This window comes from Lepidochelys olivacea, assembly GCF_965140295.1.
Source record: "Lepidochelys olivacea isolate rLepOli2 genome assembly, chromosome: 12".
NCBI lineage: Eukaryota > Metazoa > Chordata > Testudines > Cheloniidae > Lepidochelys > Lepidochelys olivacea.
This window is the reverse complement of record NC_140422.1, coordinates 37,803,019-37,822,593: the sequence shown is the minus strand read 5'-3', so window position 1 is coordinate 37,822,593 and position 19,575 is coordinate 37,803,019. Positions and strand designations below refer to the sequence as shown.

General features: G+C 41.5%; 1 protein-coding gene across 3 annotated transcripts in view; it reads right to left on the bottom strand.

Moving 5' to 3' along the window:
• BANP (BTG3 associated nuclear protein) overlaps window positions 1–19,575 on the bottom strand; it is a 272,200-nt gene that overhangs the window by 113,838 nt on the left and 138,787 nt on the right. For all 3 annotated transcript variants that reach the window (XM_084644987.1, XM_084644986.1, XM_084644988.1), the window contains one exon: window positions 1,907–2,074. In XM_084644987.1, coding sequence (XP_084501113.1) covers window positions 1,907–2,074 — 168 coding nt within the window. The remainder of the gene's footprint in view (window positions 1–1,906; window positions 2,075–19,575) is intronic.

Below are 19,575 nucleotides of genomic sequence, written 5' to 3'. Positions count from 1 at the left end.
AAAAAAAAATCCTTCCTCCTTCCTTTTCCCTATACTCTCATCCTGCCTCTTATCCCTTCCTTCCTGCTCTCATTATACCTCTTCCACTCTTTTCAAATCGCTGCTGGAGAAGCTTCAGGTGAAACACTACGGCTCCCACCTGTTCTTGGGATGCCATAAATGTTTTCAGAGCAGCAGCAGAGCCTGACTAGAGTTTGCTACTTTTTGTTAACAGTGTTTTCACAGTTCCTGGATGTGACGATACCTGGTGGATTCACACAGGACCTCAAACAATCCCAGGAAATAGGACCAACCATGTTCTGAGGAAAACGTAAGACACAGAAACCATGAAACCCATGGAACATTTCATCCACATTTATCAAAGGTGGAGGTTACTATTACTGTCTGTGTCCCACCACTGGCAAAGAGAATCTCGTTGCCGTGAAAGCTAAATGTGCAGATGTTTCAGTAGAACTTTATCACATTCAGGATAAAAAGACATTTTTAAAGGCTACAACGGAAAGAGAGAGAGAGTGCAGTTTTTGTTTAGATAGGAGACTACTGCCTCTTGAGTTAATATAGTGGCTTTCAGAGGACAAAATGCCCTCAACCTGCATCTGTGGGCTTTATATCTCACTGTTGGTCCTTTTTTCACTGAGCAGATTAATGAGTAATAGCTTTCCATAATGAACTCCAACACCAGTCAATATGTACATGCTAACGTGACTCTAAGGTCCACAACTATTGCATTTTATATAAAGAAAACAGTTTTGAAAGAGAGCCTCAAAATAAAATCCTATCAATAAATATAATTTATGGTAATCATTATGCTGATTAGTTGTTTTAATCTGAGGATTCTGGAAATTATTTCAAGTTTCAGTATATAAAATTGTCCATTGAAAGCAGATTTAGACATTCTTTGCGTAAGATACAGCGGTTAGTGTTAACATGCAACCAGAAACTTCATGGAGGCAAGTAAACTTACTTCCTCTTCTTTGGGCTCACCTCCAAAATGCTGCTTTTAATATATGATGTACGAACACCCCACAACACTGCTTTTAATATACGCATGAGCCAAAAATGCCCCATGAGAATATTTCCTAGGTCAACATTTTTCATTGTATTATTGTTCATGCCTATATCTATGTGGAAACATAGAACTCCCTACTAGATTTTTAAGGATGGCTGGTAGATATTTTGTGAACAAAATTAAACATGTCCTAATAAACTGTATGAACATACTGTGAAAAAAAGACTTCTTCAACAAGATTCATTTTTCTTTTATTCTTATTATGAATCTTAATCACAGATAAATATACAGCCCCTCTACTTAAAAAGCTTAACAATTGGTTACCATGTAGTGGGTATACTACATAATGGCATGAACTTGCATATAAATTATTAGTATATGAGGATTTTGTATTTAACAGCCAACATTTTTGTTTGGGGTTGGGGAAGGGGCAATCAAACTAGAACGTTATTGCAGAAAGGAGTCGAGACATTATAACCCATTGAAACTATTATGTTTCTTACCTACTGAAATCGGTTACAATTTTCATTTCAAAACAAGAACATATTTATTGATGGTTTGGTGGATGGCTTCCCTTCCTCCATCTCATGCCAGAAACACACACACACACACACACACACACCTGCTCATCAACATTAAACTCTACTTGCAAGAAAAGCTGCAACAAGCCACAGACTTATTCCAAAATGATCACTTGAAATTTCATCATCGGTTTTCTCAGTTTATATTCAAGTATAGATAGTGCATTATAGCTACATAAAGATCCTGCAATTTGTAGGGTCTACATATGAGCCTCTTGTAAATGTAGATTAATAGAAGCTAATTTTATTTTCAAGTATTTTGAAAGACAAATGAATTTTTTAGGGTAAATTTCCATTTTTCCAATGTTTCTTTTACCTGAGCCACTATAAGATGAAGAAGAAGGCGTTCGCCTGGAAAAACTTTTCACCGCAAGACTCTGGCCTCGCTGTTTTCGCCGCCAAGCTGTCCGGCATTTGGAGTCTATGCTCTGCTTGATCCGGTACCAGTCGGACTCTGTAATTCCAAATTTATAGAAGAGGTGACCTAGAAAGAGGAAAAAACACACAAAAGGATAGGACACAATATAAATCCACATTCTGTGTGAAATGCACTTATCTACATGGGGGCTGCAAGGACTCTCACACATTCAAGAAGATGAAGGCATTATATGAAATAGCATCTGTTGATAAGTGCTCAAAGTCACCTCAAGGAATATGAGATGCTCGATGGCAGAGATTATCAAAACTGCAGTTGTGTGCAATTACAGCAACCATCACACAAATTACCACACACAAATCAAGTAACTGAATGTGTGCAAAATGATCAGTTGTGTATTTAACTGGCCACCAGTATATGCAATTTCCCAATTTGCATGCGCATTTGTGGAAATGGCACCATCAAGTTTGGGATGCACAGTACTGAAAATTTGATAGATGAGTTGCTCCTTGGCCAAAAGTAGACAAAACTATATTTTAACCTCCCCTACAGTCACAATTTCTATAAAACTAATGGTGACTAGATGCCAGGACTAATTCTCTAACAGGACTGATATATAAGCTAAAGTGGAGGGGCTGTCTTTTTTTTTTAAAAAGCCTTCTAGAGCAGTGTTTTTCAAAGTATGGGTCACAAGCCAGTACTGGGTCACAGAATGTCAGACACTGGGTCACCTTGCTGATTCAAATTATAACGATCGTGGCCGCGCAGCAGGGACCTGGAGAGAACAGAGGTAGGGGGTGGATGTGAACTGGGGAGGGGAGCAAGTTGGGGCTTGCAGGGCTGCTGCAAGCCTCTCCCCTGGCCCCAGAGCTCACTGCTGCCAGCCAAGAGAGAAGGACCCTTTCCCCAGAACGCTGTGCTTCCTGACAGCGGAGGGAGAGAGAGGCCCCTCCCCCAGAGCTAGCTGCTGCTGGCAGGGAGAGGGCTGGGGGGAGTCCTCTGGCCCCAGCCCTGGGGCAGCCTGCCTGCACCCCAAATTCCTCATCGCTGGCCCCACCACAGAACCTGACCCCCCAGCCAGAGCCCTCACCCCACCCCATCCCAACCCTCTGCCCCAGCCCTGAGCCCCCTCCTGCATCCTGAACCCCTCTGCCCCAGCCCCGCCCTGCAGGCCTCACCCCCAAACAGAAACCTCATCCCCACACCCTACCCTCTGCCCTACGCTGGGCCACCTCCCACACTCCTTACCATAGGCATAACTAGGCTAGTGTCTAATGTTAGTTATGTAAAGTGGGCTAAAGCTGGAATGTATTGCAGTACTATGATTTTATGAAAACTCTAGTCAAAAGATAAAATTATGTTGGGTCACGGGGCATCAACAATTTTCCTCAACTGGGTCACGAGGAAAAAAATTTGAAAACCAATGTTCTAGAGCATGTCTGCTGATTCTTCAAAACCACCTAACTATGAATTGCAAGATGAAGGAAGTGACCTTTTGAAGGTATTCCTAGTGCTATCAAGTCAGGTCATTCTAAGGAAGCTTTTCTACACTTTCCTAATATAGCCGTTTCAACAGAGTATTTTGGTTTCCCCATCCACTGTGTAAAAATAAAAGGATCCTGTGAGTTAAGCTGCACAAAGATTTTCCAGTGAAACTCATTGGTTTGGTTTTGTTGCAAACTCAGTCCAGGTTCACAAGCTTTGCAGTAAACATGGGTCTGGTTTCAAGAAAAACAGAAGAAGCAAGCACCAAACATAGGGTTGTGTTTCAACTGTAACAAAAATGGTTTCTGCTTCCAGGACAGTATGGTTAAAAATAATGGAAAAGAAATACATAAGGCATTATCAGCATTTTCACTAGTTCCCAATACAGCATCGCCAGTTCTCATGATTTTATTGCAAGTCTTGCAATATTTGTTGTTTTTCTTTAAGCCCCAGTTGCCTGAAGTCATCTGATCATATGGTAATCTCAGCTTTCATTAAAAAAAAAAAAGAAGAAGAAGAAGAAGTTTCTAGCCCTCACGGTTGAAGACAAAAAGCTTGAAAGAATAAACCCTAAGGTTTCAAAAACTATAAGGCAAAAAAAGGTATGTATATTTTCTTTAAAATGTCATGATTTTGAGGGGCTGAGTCATGATTAAACTTTTGGGTTTGGTAATATTGCAATTAAATCCCATCTAACTACCTTAATGATGAAAGAGTTATGTTACAAAACCCACAACTACGACTTAGTCCAATTTCTGATCGAAAATTGAGTTGGCTGCTTCTCAGCTAAACCAATCAATAGGCCCAGCAACACAGAACGGAGTTTCCAATTCATCTCAGCTGACTATGAGGTCACTCAAAATTCCTAGAATGGAAAGACAACCATTTTTGTTAACCAATGAAGCTCTCTTTAGGCTTCCTTGGTGCTTTTTATTTTATCGGCCTGTTCACAGGGCTTTGCTAAGTGAAAGATTGCTAATAATATATTTAACTGCATATCCCAATCTAATAGGCTCAACACGTAAAAGATTATTTTGAGTCTAAATTTCTGGTTTTTAATATAAAGTTGTTTCCTATGCCCCCTCTCTTGACACAAATTGTCTCTCTTCTCAACAACCAGCTAGTTTTACCATCAAGCGTTCCATTAAGACCCTGATCCTGTGAAGTACTTAAACATGTGCTTAACTTCAAGCTTTCGCGTAGTCCCACTGAAATCATGGGGACTGCTCGTGTGGTTAAAGTTAAACCTGTGTATAAGTGCTTTGCTAGATTGGGGCTGAAAGGGCTAAAATTCTAGATTTACAAGACTGTAAACGTTATAATGTTTGCCGCTTTCTTTTAATTTTTAAATAAATGGAAGTTCTTGTAGAATTTCATTTATTCATATGCATATCTTACCACCTTTTATATATAATCTATTTGGTTTATTATAGGCATTAAGCCATTACATTTTTTTAAGACTGGTTCTGTTTATTGATGGTCTAAATTAGCTGCATATTTGTTCAAAGAGCAACCAGAAAATGAACAAAGGCAAACTAACTAAAGACAGGAAAGAATTGGCATCAAAGAGCCCATTACAGAAGCACTGCAAGCCCCACAAGTTCTCACTGGCAACCGACAGCAAGAAAATATGCTTTTTTGAGATCATTTTATAACTTCTACATTTTGCCTCAGAAAGGAGGCAGAAAATTGACTGAAACTATCAGTTGCTGTATAATATTTTCCTTTCCGTAGGTGTCAGCAAAATGAAAGCACATTCTGTACTGTAAATACCGAGACCACGTTTTTCTGAGTGTCGTCTATTGCCCTACAAACTAATATGCTGTATATACAGAAATAGGTTTATAATTTTTTTCAACAACATCCAGTAAAAGCAGTTGCGTTTTAACTCTGAGTACATCTCAGCTGTCACTATGTGCCAAAGCTTTCCAGATAAGATACACTGTCACATACTATACTGTGGCAATCACTCTTGTAACCCTGGATTTCCATATATTCCCCTTCAGTATGTACAAATTTCATTAATAAATACATTTAAACACTTCTTCAGGTCGCACACTGCCTCCAGTAGAGGTAAATCAACAAATTGCAGGTGGATTCTGGGGTTGAGGCAAGGGTATACAGTATTTGGAACTGGCAGCATAATACAGCAGGGCAAGGTTTAAGTTTTACGAAGTAATTCATGGGACATCTCAGGCTAACTGTCACTTTATACAAACAGGAATCAAACAACATAAGCTGTTGGAGACATGATGTTCAGGGCTGCAGCATGCTGCTCATGGTAGGGGAGTCAGTGCTTGCATGCCAAGAGCATATGGGAACAGATGTTGCGTAATGGGGCTGTACACGAAGGATGCCTCAGAATTTGCCATGTTGAGGAAGAATAGGGAAAGGAGGCCTCTCTCTGTTACAAATAGATAATGGATACACTGATGATATGGTGAAATGTAACAGGTAGTAATATTGAAACACTGGAAAAAGATGAGGACACCTGTTTAGAGTGAAATAGCTCACAGATGAGACAGAATTTTGTAAACCACTGCACTCATAAGCTAAACGGGAGTGAGGAGGCAAGAAGCAAATTTTAAACTAGGGAGAGAGAACAGTGGCTCAGATTTTCAGAACCATACATGCACATGTGTGCAGTTAGATCATGCAATTCATACCTAAATAACATGATGACGGAAGCCCTACAAATGGTATGGACAGACAGTCATATGGGCAACTAGGAAGGCCACCTTCCATGATAGGTATACAAGCAAGTCACCAGGGGTTCAAATGGGACCACACTGGGACCGGTTGTCTAACCTGCGGGTACAGCCTTTCCAGATCTTTCAGAAAACACTCAACCACGGGGTTGGCAAAGACAGAATGCCTAGCTGCTCCCGGATGGAAAGCAGAAATGGCTGCCAAGTGCACCTTGATAGATGATGCCGCCAGACCTTGCTATTTCAAGTACAGTAGGTAATCCAGGATGAGCGGTATGGGCCCCTGCATTGGAGGTGTACGGCCCTGAGCGCACCAGATTGCAAATCTTTTTCATTTGGCCAGATAGGTGGCCCGGCTGGAGAACTTCCTGCTACTGAGCAAGACCTCCCTAGCAGGCTCGGAGCACATCAGTTCCATGGGGTTTAACCCATGAAGCTTCCAGGCTGTGAGATGAAGGGACTGGAGGTCGGGGTGATGAAGGCGACCATGGTCTTGGTTGATCAGGTCTGGGACGTGGGGCAGTATGATTGGGGTGTCCACTAACAGCTCCAGGAGTGTGATGTGCCTGTGTTAGTGGGGCCACACCAGCACCACCATTATGACCACCGCCCTGTCTCTGCAGATCTTGAGCAGGACCTTGTGTATGAGTGGGAACACATACTGCAGTTGTTCCATCCAGGGGAGGAAAAATGCGTTCACAAGTGAGCCCAGGCTGTGATTCTGGAAGGAGCAGAATTGCGTGCCCTTTCTGTTGCCTTGTGTGGCAAACAGGTCAACCTGGGAAACTCCCCACCTCTGGAAAATGCTGTGAATTACATCCGGACGGATGGACCACTTGTGGTTGTGTAAGGATCTGTTGAGGTAGTCCACCCACGAGTTTTGGGAACCTGGGAGTCGGAGCAGTGCCGAGTCGTCTCCACAGGCTTCAGTACTGGGGAACACCAGTGCCGAGGGTCTCTATGGCCAGAGTCCTTCCTCGGCACTGTCTCACACACAGAGGCCGGAGCGCTCTGCAAGGAAGTGCTTGGTGCCGGATCCTGCTGGCCCGGGGCCAGTTAGGGACAAATTGCTGCTTCCATCAGGATCTGCTTGAGCCTGAAGTCTCGCTCCTTTTTCGTCCTCGGGCTTCCAAAACCCTTTACAGATTTTGCACCGCTCTGTTTGATGCGCCTCCCCCAGACACCTAAGGCAAGAGTCACATTGGCATGGGCTTGTGGCAGGTTCCGCAGGGCTTATACCCTTGGGACCTAGGCATGCCCCGAAGCCCAAGAGGAGAAGAAAGGGTTTGGGGTGGGGCTGAACACCCCACCCCAACTAAAACTAATTCTAACTAACAACTAACTAATAATAATTAAAACTACAAACTGACTAACAACTATGAATAAGAAAGACTAGGGGAAGCACTTGTGAAGCAAGTGACCGCAGTTCCAACGACTGTCACTGGTGGTAAGAAGGAACTGAAGAGGCAGCGGGTCGACAGGAACCTATATTCACCGCCATGGAGGACGACTCTAGGGCTCTCCATAGCCAACCTGACAGGTGCTGCTAGGGGAAAAAGCTTTCCGATGATGGTGCAAGCGGCACACACACACCTAACTGGAATCGACATGAGCAAGCACTCAAAGAACATTTTTTACCATTCAGCTAAATGGTAAATAGAAGTACAGTGGCATCCTTTAGAAGTGGATAAATTCATCCTAACAAAAAGGTTCATTATAACTAAATTAGGGATCAGAGAAGCAGCCGTGTTAGTCTGTATCCGCAAAAAGAAAAGGAGGACTTGTGGCACCTTAGAAACTAACAAATTTATTTGAGCATAAGCTTTCGTGAGCTACAGCTCACCTCATCGGATGCATCCAATGAAGTGAGCTGTAGCTCACGAAAGCTTATGCTCAAATAAATTTGTTAGTTTCTAAGGTGCCACAAGTACTCCTTTTTTTAAATTAGGGATGTGATGTACTGGGACTCATGTACAGATAATGGCAATTTGAGCATTAATAACATGAGAAAACTACAATACTATCTTCTGTTCTGTTCTCAAGCAGTAACTGACTACATTCTAGACCAGCATTTAGTCAAGGGCCTCAAGTGGATACAAACTGCAACTCTGTGATGCCAACCCTCCAAAGAGAATGGCACAGAAGGAATAAAATAAGATATTGCAAATGAGATTCCTAACTTGGCGAAGTCCACACTAGAAAAGCATGGGGATCACTCAGTAAATCTTCTATCAGAACAGCTACAGACAAAGGCAGCATGGAGAATACTCAGACAATACAATAATCGTTCTGGCGTCTAAAGAGTACAGATTCCAACTGAATCCATCTCTGAATAAATGCAGGAACCATGTAACCATTCTGATGAAAAGTACAGAAAAACAGTTACAATTCACCAATTTGGGAAAGGAGTATACAATAACAGTATTTTGGGGGCTAGGTGCTCTTATACAGGCAATAGTGGGAGTAAAGAATATAGCCTATCTAATGACAGATGAAAGTATTGTCAGAAGATCCTTTCTTTTAGGGCTGTGAATGGTCAATGGTAATTTTCCAAACAAAGGATGTGCTTGTCTTTAAACATTAAGGGTCCAATGTTTGCTTTCTTTGGGAACCTCACTTCCTAAACAAAGTTCTCTAAAATAAAATACATGTGAGACTCAAAATACAAGTTAATAAAAAACTGAGCTAAGAGCTTGAGCAATTTCTATGGCCCAGATAGCAGCAGGAGCAGCATGGGATCTGCACAAAGGATTCATAGAGCACTTCTGGGTTCTTGGAAATACACACAGAGAAAGCCATTTGGTTTGCCTCCAGTCTTCAATTTTTTGCAATAAGTTATAAAACAAATGGTCCCATCACACTAAACAAACGACAGGAAAGAAAATAAATTGTCTCGGGAAATAAAATAAAAAAATCTAAAACTAAACAAGCGTTTCTTAATAATTCTTTGAGGGGAAACCCTGGACTGGAGTACGAGTTTGGTTTTGAATTCTAATTTGGGATTCAATGTGAATTCTAATATGGGGTACATATATGGAAAAGTTAAAATATGACTCAAATGAAACAGGATTCAACATATTTCCAAAACTAGGAGGTTTGTTCTTTACCATGTTTGTGTAGGTCAGAAAAAAATGTTTTGAAAGATTTTATAGATGGCCTGACAATATCTATGCAATGAACATAAGAAAAAAAATTCTGTACACAGTCTACATGTAAAAACAACATGTACTTTCATGTTCTAGAGAAACCTGATGAGCAGTGTATTGAGAAAAGTGGATAGTCTTTTTTTTTTGTTTCTTTAAGTACATACACAAGAATAGCCCTCTTGTTTCTTTAAAAGTCAGAATTCATTTAGCAGAGGAAGCAATCCACAGCAAGCATTAAGTTTTAAAGAAAGGAACATATTTAAGAACAAATGTAGGAGGAGAATACAATTACAATATCAAAAGAAGAAATGCAATATTTCATCCCCTAAAACACAAAACTTGATACCAACTGCTTTAATTTCCTAATAATAAAATGAGAAGGATTCTTGGTAAGCCTTTGCTGCTTATTTATAAATACTTACAATTAAGAATACCACCTTCGCTCTTTGAATATAGGATAGTTTAGAAAATAAAGATAAGAGTGTTTATCTTTTTATTATATTCAGGTATCTGAGAGAATTCCATATTGACTGCCCACTGATCCTAGTTACCATGGGATTTCTTTTTTGTTTTGTTTTGGGTTTTTACATATAATGAATACACATATCCCATGACCACTAGATAGCTGCATTTTCATTCATTTAAATAAATATATATTTTTATCTATAAATAAAGGTCAAGTGTTCTTTTCTTTTTACAATTCCAACATGGTTTTCAACTTCTGAAGGAAAAGTAGATTGTCAAACTAGAAATTTAAAAGAGGCACAATTTTTTTTCATTTTTTAAAAACAAAATATTGACCAGAATTAGATGAAAACTGTAAGTCAAACAATTTAAGGCTTTGAATTACTGCATGCATGGAACAGTGAAGTGGGGTGATTATTTGAGACTTTGGCTAACAAAACTTTTTTCTTTTTAATAGAAGGTGGCAAATTTGGAGTCATTTCTACTAAACTAATAGCCGGGCTGGTGTTGGGGTAGCAAGAAGGACAATTACCCGGGACCCCATGCCACAGGGGGCCTAGCGAAGCTAAGTTATGCCATATCTAGAGAGTCACTATAGCTAAATGTAATGAGAGTATTACTGTAATTTAATCTCTAAAAGTGGAAATAAGTTATACTAAAGCAAAGGTTTTCAAACTGTGTGGCGCATTCCCCTAGGGTGGTGCAGAGGAACGTTTGGAGGGACGAGTAGTGATGCCAGGCAGCTCGAGCTTCAGGCCCAGCCCAGGGTTTGGGCTTCAGCCTTGGTCTGCAGGCTCACTCCTTGGTTTGTGCCCTGAGCCCCAACGAGTCTAACACTGGCACTGATAATAGTGTGTGACAACTAAATTCTGAGCAATACTTCACATCTGAACAGTAAACACCTCTGAAGTTGGTTTCGTGTCTTTAGGTTTCAGTTCTTCCAAGTGTAACTGTGGTCATGCACTGACCATACAGAAATAATTTTAGAAGAGTCGTTGTTTGCTTGTTTGAGATTTTTATTTTTTGTAAATTCCATATTTCATCTCCACAGCATGGAGGCCAATATATTTCTCTTAAATAACCCAAAAATGTTCAAGTTTGGGGGGGAAGAGGAGAGAGTAAAAATGTGCACATTCATGGAAAAGCTAGCCTGGTGTATTTGGCCAGGTGGCAGAACTGCCTACATGTGGCAATGTTTCCAATAGCACATGCTTTGGAAATGTCAATTATGACATCAGGTGATCACGTCCCAGAATAGTGTTCTCATTCTTTAGATAACCCACATCCAAAAAGAGAGAAAGGGGGAAGATGGGCCTTTTTAAAACGACTCAGCTACTGAGTAAAAATTCTTGTTTTCCATTTTATTTCCATGGTTCTTTTTTAAAACCATCACACCCAGAGATATCAAACAAAGAAGCATGCTTACTATTCAAAGACTATTACAGGGTGCAAGATGTGTGCACTACAATGAAAACTGTATACAGGGCCCATTTAAAAATATAGTCTCAAAAACTGTGGAAGTCCTATGCCATCACGTGGCTACAGATAGGTTTATGAACCCTTTTGTTGCTGACACCAAAACCAAAAAATCCTGGCATATGAAATCAAATATTTTAAATGCTCCCTTCAGACGTGGCTTTACGTTTTCTAACTGGAGGTTACCAGCTCTAAAAGGCAATATTTGGAGAATTACATTACCTCTGTGCATCACAAATGTGATTTAAAGGGAAACTCTCAGTTGGCAGGGCAATGCTTCCTCTGCCGAGACCCCACAATGATCCCACTAGAGAACACAATGAACCTGTCCCCATGTCACTTCATGGCAAAACGCAGAGTCCATCACTTTGCACAATCCTCACCACAATAAATATTGCAGAGTGACCCAGGAATCATTTCCCTTGAGAAAAGCAAGAGAAATCAACCAACATTAAAAGAAAAAGAAACCCCACACACAAATAGCATTAAGGCCCCAATTCAACAAAGCACTTAATCATGTGCTTCACTTTAAGCACTTGCGTGAGCTCATTGAAGTCAACTGACTTAAAGCAAAGCACGTGATTAAGTACTTTGCTGAACTGGGGACTAAGTGTAGGAAAAGTGGAGATTATGGTCCTTCTGAGAGTATGGTATATTGCTTTGCATAATTTTGCTGGCGTCCAGATACTATGGTAATTGGTCTACTGCATTTACAGAGGTTACACAGATTTGCACGTTAGCTTTAAGGACTTGAACCCTAAACATTATATTTGTATTTGTTTTACAAAATGTTTGGAATGGGATATGAAACTATGTCCCTAAAGCTACAAAGGCAGAAAAATTAGTCTATTTCAAATAAAGCTTTGAACATACAACTGTTAGTCTATTTCATTGTTCCCCCAAATCCAATAATGCAGCTGTAACTGTAACTGTCCTTACACCATCTGTTCCTTATTCTGTGAGAAGTCCCTAAATTCAGCAATGTGATGGGTTGACATTGCATCCTATCCTTCACTGCCATCTCTTTACAATGAAAATGCTAGTTTCTAATAAATATGGATAAAACATATTGTAGCCATTTCAACATAACTAACTCGAAACCATCTTCTCTTGCCTGAAGTCCCAAAACAAAACAGAGCTCTAACCAAATGTCTGTCTGGTCAGAACATTTCTTGGGGATCAACAGGGAATGGTTTAATCTACCAACATTAAAGATAACCAGATGAAATGTTAAACTATAGTCTGTCAGGTTTTAACAACTATTTGTAAAAATTGTTAGACAGTTCAGACAATTTACTGATGAAAATTTTATGTAAACAGAGCTCTAACAGTTTGGAAGATCACACAAGAAGCTGCACTGAAGCTATAATAAAAGCCAAACTATTTAATCAAATCAAGAAAGAATTTTCAAAATTCCAGAAATACGTATCTACACACGTTAGATGAAATGAGCATATATATTTTTCACTGCTTCAATCGGAACATATTCTTCTGCCATCTTAAAGTCTTGGAGGCTGCAATTTGCTATGTGAGGACAGACAAGCTGCACCTGCATGGAACTCCATTCAAGTCAAAAAGGCTCCAGGCAAATGCAACTGCTGCCCGGTATAACAAATTGCAGGATGAGGGCATCAGATTGTTCATCCTTTACAGTTAATTGCCAGAAATCTTGCCCCCTCCAGACAACTGCCTACGGTATAAATTAAAACTATAATACTTTGACTTAAAGTGGGCCCACAGCTAGACAAGCAAAAGTGGGAAGGCGGGGGGGGGGGCGGTGGTGCGACGGCAATGAAACCCAAGATGGGAATCCTCTCCCTCCCCCCTTTAAAATGATGAAATGCCAGTTGCACCTAGTTCTGGACTAGAATGCACTGTCAGTGGTATATTATGCTACAAAACACCACAAACCAAAGCCACTGGACTCGAATGCTGGTGCCCATTTCCTGCTGGACTCTTGCACAGACACATATTAACACATTAAAAGAGCCAGCATCCACATTTTTAAAAAAATCTAACATAAAACAAAGGCAAACTACCAACTACTCCCAATATGTTGGAATGTTTCTAAAAAATTTTCCAATGAATCAAGGTTTCATTAGTAACATAGGTTAAATTTTTTTAAATATATTGATTTATTTTGATTTACAGAGAAATTAAAAGGAGCATCTATCCAAGGCTTGAGGTGCCCCAAACAAAAGTTACAAGAACCAAAATAAAACTAAATAGCAGTTCACTTGCCCAAGAGCCCACAGAGCTTAATCCCCTACAAAACACAAAAATTCCCTCCCTTCCATCATGTAGATCTACCCTTCCCTTTGCAGCATCCTGCACAAACAGGCTCTGATGTGTCTTGCAGCTCCAAGAATTCATGGCACACAATGGAAGTTGCCTCTAAATGGACAAAAGATTCACATTTCATTTCCTTTTGTCAAATATATATTTTTACCTGAAATCTGCATCCAAGTATACCACTATAGTACACTAGTATACTATATCTAAACAATGATAAATTGTAATTACAATATTAGACCAAAGCCACTTTTACTGAATAGCTCATAAACATTTTCATGGTAGATTGAAAATGATCTTCAAAATGTCTTCATCTCTAAAATGGTTTTTAAACAGTGTTAAGAATCACAAGGGACTTCAACTGTTGCTTGCCTTAGCCATCCCCAGATATTCTGTTAAAACAGCAAACAAGCAAAAAGGAAATATTGTCACCTTATTGAGTAACCATAGCTCTCTCTGCCAGAACTTGCATTCTTCAAGGAGGCCATCCCCCGAAGTGCTGTCATTACATTTACCTTACTGAACTGCAAGTACTAATATCACAACATCTATTTGTGATCTGGACGAGTAAGTGCTAATTTTCTGCATTTGATCTTTATGGAGAAACAGATCCCCAGAGTTCCTCAAATGTAATTTTGTTTTGCCTTGGAACAAAACTAAATAACTGATGACTTTACAGCTGTGTGGGGCAATCCACAGTTTGAAATTAAAGCCTGATGTTTAAGTAGGAGGAATCACCTATAACAGAAATGACAGTGCTTTCTTTGTGAAAATAAATATTTCTGATTCTGAAGAGCTGTTGCCAACAGTCATGCTCTATACAGTTTCTGATATCCACATATTGAAAGATAAATTAACAAAAACAGTTATGTTTATGCTGGAAAAGGCAGCACAATTTAGTCTGATATCACAACGTGCAGCAAAGCTGATGGAAAAATGTAGGTCTGTCACTTTAAAATATATATAATTTAAAATCCTTTCTGAGACATCCTGTTACATAAGCCCTTTCCACAGTGTCTCAAAATTCCATCTGGATGGCAAAAGCCACCATATGTGCCGCCAAGAAAAACTAACTTATGAATCAACAACGAAAATTTCTCCCCTTCCGAAGGAGCTTGTGGGTTTGGAAAGGTCTGGCATGACAGAAATCTGAACACTGTATGAATTTATTTACATTTTACCACCAGTGGAACTATCAGCCTTTGGCATCTCCATTGTTCACTGTTTAACCCTTTCAAAACAAAAAACAAACAAAAAGGAAATGTGTAGGTTTCCAAGCCTGAGAGGAATGGCTATGCAACTTTCTGGAATTCAATTTATGAGTTTCAAGAAATCATAACTTTTCTTGCATGAAGCAATGCCTTTTCCATATGAGATGTACATTAATTCTTGCACAACTGAACAAACTGTATTCAGTGGCTGGACAGCTTTTCCTCTCACCATGACAATAGGGATTAAATCTTTTCAGACGCTTTCTGTCTTCTAAACCCTGTGATAAAAATATTGTTCCATAATTTACAAGGCCTTTGATAGTTAAGGAAAGGTTTCTTGTCCAGAAATCCATTCAGCACTGTGAGGATACTTTGCTTATTCAGGGCCTGAGCCAAAGAAATAGTGAGTAAACACCAGCTCCCACTGAAGTCAATGAGGGTTGAGAGTCCTAAGCACATCTCAGAATCATGCCCTAAAGCAGTCGATCGCGATCTCCGGCTGCTAAAAGCCGGTGGTGCCGCAGGGTTGCCTCTAAGGAAGGCTGCCTGCCTGCCCTGGCCCCATGCTGCTCCCGGAAGGGGCCAGCACACCCCGACAGCCCCAGGGGGAGGAGGGAGGGCAGGGGTCTCCATGCGCGGCTCCTGCTTGCAAGCACTGCTCCCGCAGCTCCCATTGGCCAGGAACAGGGAACTGCGGCCCATGGGAACTGCGGGGGCAGTGTCTGCAGAGAAGGGCAGTGTGTGGAGCCAAGTGCCTTCCCCAGGAGTCACAGGGGCACGTTGGCCCCTTCTGTGAGCAACATGTGGCCGGGGCAGGCAGGGAGCCTGCCTTAGCCCTGCTGTGCCGACGACTAGGAGCCACCCAAGGTAAGTGCCGCCTGGTGGGAGCCCTCACCCCAACCCCCAGCCCTGAGCCCCCTCCCGGAGTCAGCACCCCATACCCCCTCCTGCATCCCAAACTCCTGCCCCAGCCTTGAGCCCCTCCCAGAGCCAGCACCCCATACCCCCTCCTGCATCCCAAACTTCTGCCCCAGCCTTGAGCCCCTCCCAGAGCCAGCACCCCATGCCCCCTCCTGTACCCCATACCCACTACCCCATCCAGCCCTGACCCCCTCCCAGAGCCTGCACCCTGCACCCCCTCCTGCACCCCCACACTGTGCCCCAGCCCGGAGGCCCCTCCCCCCCGAACCTAAACTCCCTCCCAGAGCTTGCACTCAGAGCCCCCATCCCGCACCCCAACCCCCAGCCCCAGGCTCAGCCCGGAGCCACTTCCCACACTCCAAACCCCTCTGCCCCAGCCCAGAGCCCGCATCCCCTCCCTAACCCCAACCCCCTGCCCCAGCCCCAGCCCCGTGAAAGTTGGTGAGGGAGAGCAGGGGGGAGGGGGGAGAATGGAGTGGGTGGGGCTTCAGGGAAGGAGCAGGGTAGATCCTGGGTTGCACTTAAATTCAAAAAGTGATCTTGGTCATAAAAAAGGTTGGAGACCACTGCTCTAAAGCAACATTGCCACTCCCTTACTCTAATAACTGTCCTGCATTCTAAATAAACAGGCAAATAGTCATTACCCTAGAAAAGTTCTACATATGGAAGAATTAACGCAAAGCAATTAGTGATTAGAACTGTGATACAAACACACTTCCATTCCATCTGTAATTTTGTGGCTATGGATAGATTCACAGTATAGTAAAGAAGCTCTTTGGATGCAACACATTACATATTGTTAATTAGAGATGGCAAGTATGCAGTGGGCAAAGAGCAGTGAAGGAGGGGGTTGCACACAAGGGCTTAAAAAAAATGCAAGAGCTTCCTGGATTTCATTTAAAAAAAAAAGAGCACTCTCCTCCTCCTTCTCTTCAGCTCAGCCATCCAGGTGCAGCACCAATTCTCATGTTTAAAGGCATCAGCGTTTCCTAAATAGTCTTTGTTCCCCCTGCTGTAAACTGATCTTGTACATGCACGAGTGACACGCAAAATCTGAGGGGGGATGGGGGACTAAACCTGAACTATCTTTAGGTTCATAACCTAGTTTGAAGCCTTTTACAACAGGAGCAGCCTCCCAGCAGAACTGTGGGGGAAGTTCCTGCACTTGAGATATTTAGAACTAGACTGACCAAAGTACTGGAGTCGGAACAGATGGTATGGAACAATCCTGCATTGGCTGGAAATGGAGGGTGTAGATGACCTAAAACAGTAGAGGTCTTTTCCATCTCTAGTTTCTATAAGTCGATGAACGGATGGCTTCTTGATAGCATATTATGCGCAATCAAGCTAAAAGATATCATGTTCATGACTGACTGGCTAAACAGTTGTGTTCAGATGTGGAAAATAAATTCACCGTTAGTGTAATGAAAAATAACAGGGAAAGGGAGAAAAAAACATTGCCAATAATTTATTTCTTGAAATTGCTGCCTTAATTTCAGTTTATTAAACAGTAACTGTCCAGGAAAAGTAAATGAGGAGAACACCAGCCAATATAAAATTACAGTATTTCAGATCAAATCTATAAGCAGACGCCAGCACTGGTGCCATTTATTAGAACTGTGGTGCTGAGATAAACTTGATATGCTTTCATATATTCTTGCCTAGCCCAAAAAAGGGTTATCACGTCCCTCCATGTGGCAGCATTTAACTGATTTACAAAGGAGGAGCCATTTGGAACTGAAGCAACACTTCTGCAGCTCCTTGTAAGGAATGGGATGTGTTTGTAAAAAGCAGCATTGTGGCATCAGCCCCCTTCCCTGAGACACTCTACAAAAAATAATGGAATTTGTTTGGGGGTAAGAGGCAACATAAAGATGTGCCTCTTCTCTTTCTCTTTAAAGATCTGTTGGATGGCTCTAAGCTAACCAGCACTCTCCTCCATTTGAGAAGGCCATCATTGCCTCCACCTCCTTGTTCCTTTGTTTTCAAGTCCTCCTTTGTAGTAAATACCACTACTAACTGGGAATCCATAGAGCATGACCCAAGAGTGAACCATGATTCAGGTGCTGTGAGGCTATCAAAAGGAGCTGGTTCGTTAGACAGGGAGACCAGAGCAGTGGTCATTAGGGCACTCACCTAGGACTCAGGAGACCTGGTTCAATTCCCCGTCTGCCATATACTTCCTGTATAACCCTTAATCTCTCTGTGCCTCAGTTCCCCTGTCTGTAAAATGGAGATAATAGCACTGCCCTACCTCAAAGCCATGACCTAACACATTGACAGCCATAGAGATAGACTATGGTATCTGACAACAGCAAAAGCTATGAAGGGGGCAGGCAGAAGTAATGGTGGGTCTTCAAACAGACATAGATCAAAGCATTACTGGTAGAAGAAATCTTTCACTAAAAGCACTTCCCACTGCCTTAAAAACAGCTCACCAGTGCAGACACGCACGCCCTATAGCTGGGGCTGTAACAGATTCAGATACTCTGTGAGTCTGGCATAGACGGAGACTCACAAAACACACTATTATTACTGTGTGTGGCACCTTTAAGAGCAAGACATATGGGGAAACTAGTAGCTGTAATATGAGACTACAATATTTGAAGGCAACGCACATCAGTGGGAGACATAAAGGTTATCCTGAGGCACCACATCTGGATCCACATCAATTCCTGCCTGCACTTGTTGCATTACACAGTCTTGAGAGACTGAATTCAAAGGGCTACTCTAGAACACAGGAAAGGTTATTGGTAAAAGAAAGTGTGAATCTTTTATTTCTTTGTTCCTTTTTGCCAGGTTTATTTCTGCTCAGTAAACTGACTGTAGTTAAAGTACCACGTCCAAACCTACTTTGGCCCCTTATGTATGTCCACATACTATATACAGCAGAACCTCAGAGTTACAAACACCTCAGGAATGGAGGTTGTTCATTACTCTGAAATATTCATAACTCTGAACAAAACGTTATGGCGGTTCTTTCAAAAGTTTACAGCTGAACGTTGACTTAATACAGCTTTGAAACTTTACTGTGCAGAAGACAAATGCTGCTTTTAACCACCTTAATTTAAATGAAACAAGCACAGAAACAGTTGCCTTACCTTGTCAAATACTTTCCCTTTACTTTTTTTATTAGTATACATTTAACACTGTGCTGTATTTCTTTTTTTTTTTTTTTTTTTCCGGCTCTGCTGCTGCCTGATTGCATACTTCCAGTTCCAGATGAGGTGTGTGGTTGACCAGCCAGTTCATAACTCTGGAGTTCGTAACTCTGCAGTTCTACTGTAGTGCCAGCCATTAGAGGGTTGTTAGTAAGGCAGGAGGCTAATAAGGAACGATCAGTCATTGCCACGGGTTGAAGAAAGGAGAAATCACATCAAAATGTATCCTAAGTAATGGAGCCTAGATATAAAAACTGTGGATTTGAATTGTACCCAATCTTTTCACTGGACTGTTGTTTTTCCAATACTCCTTTATTATTCTCCCTAATACCCCAGCTATGAACTTAAGTATGAAATAGGGACCCACTCTCTTTAGTTTGCCAGTTGTCTTGGAATTAAGGATCGGATGAAATCAGTGTGATGGATGTTTTTAAAAACAAAATTGATATGGCCTTCTACAGTGGGCTCCCTACAGTATTAACCCACCCCAGTTAAAGTACCCACCCTCTTTAAAGAGCAAGATTTTTAGTTTATCTCACATCTACATAACCCTACACAGTTCATCTGGCATGAAAATACAGATTGCTCTATGAGTCATTTAAGCTCTCTAATGAGGATTTTATTAGAACAAGATATTAAACAAAATGAGAACGGCTTGAGTTTCTACCTCTCCTGATGGAATCCAAGTGCCGTATGCACGGCTCCAGGTGTTGGGCCCACGAAAGACTTGTGGCTACATTTGTT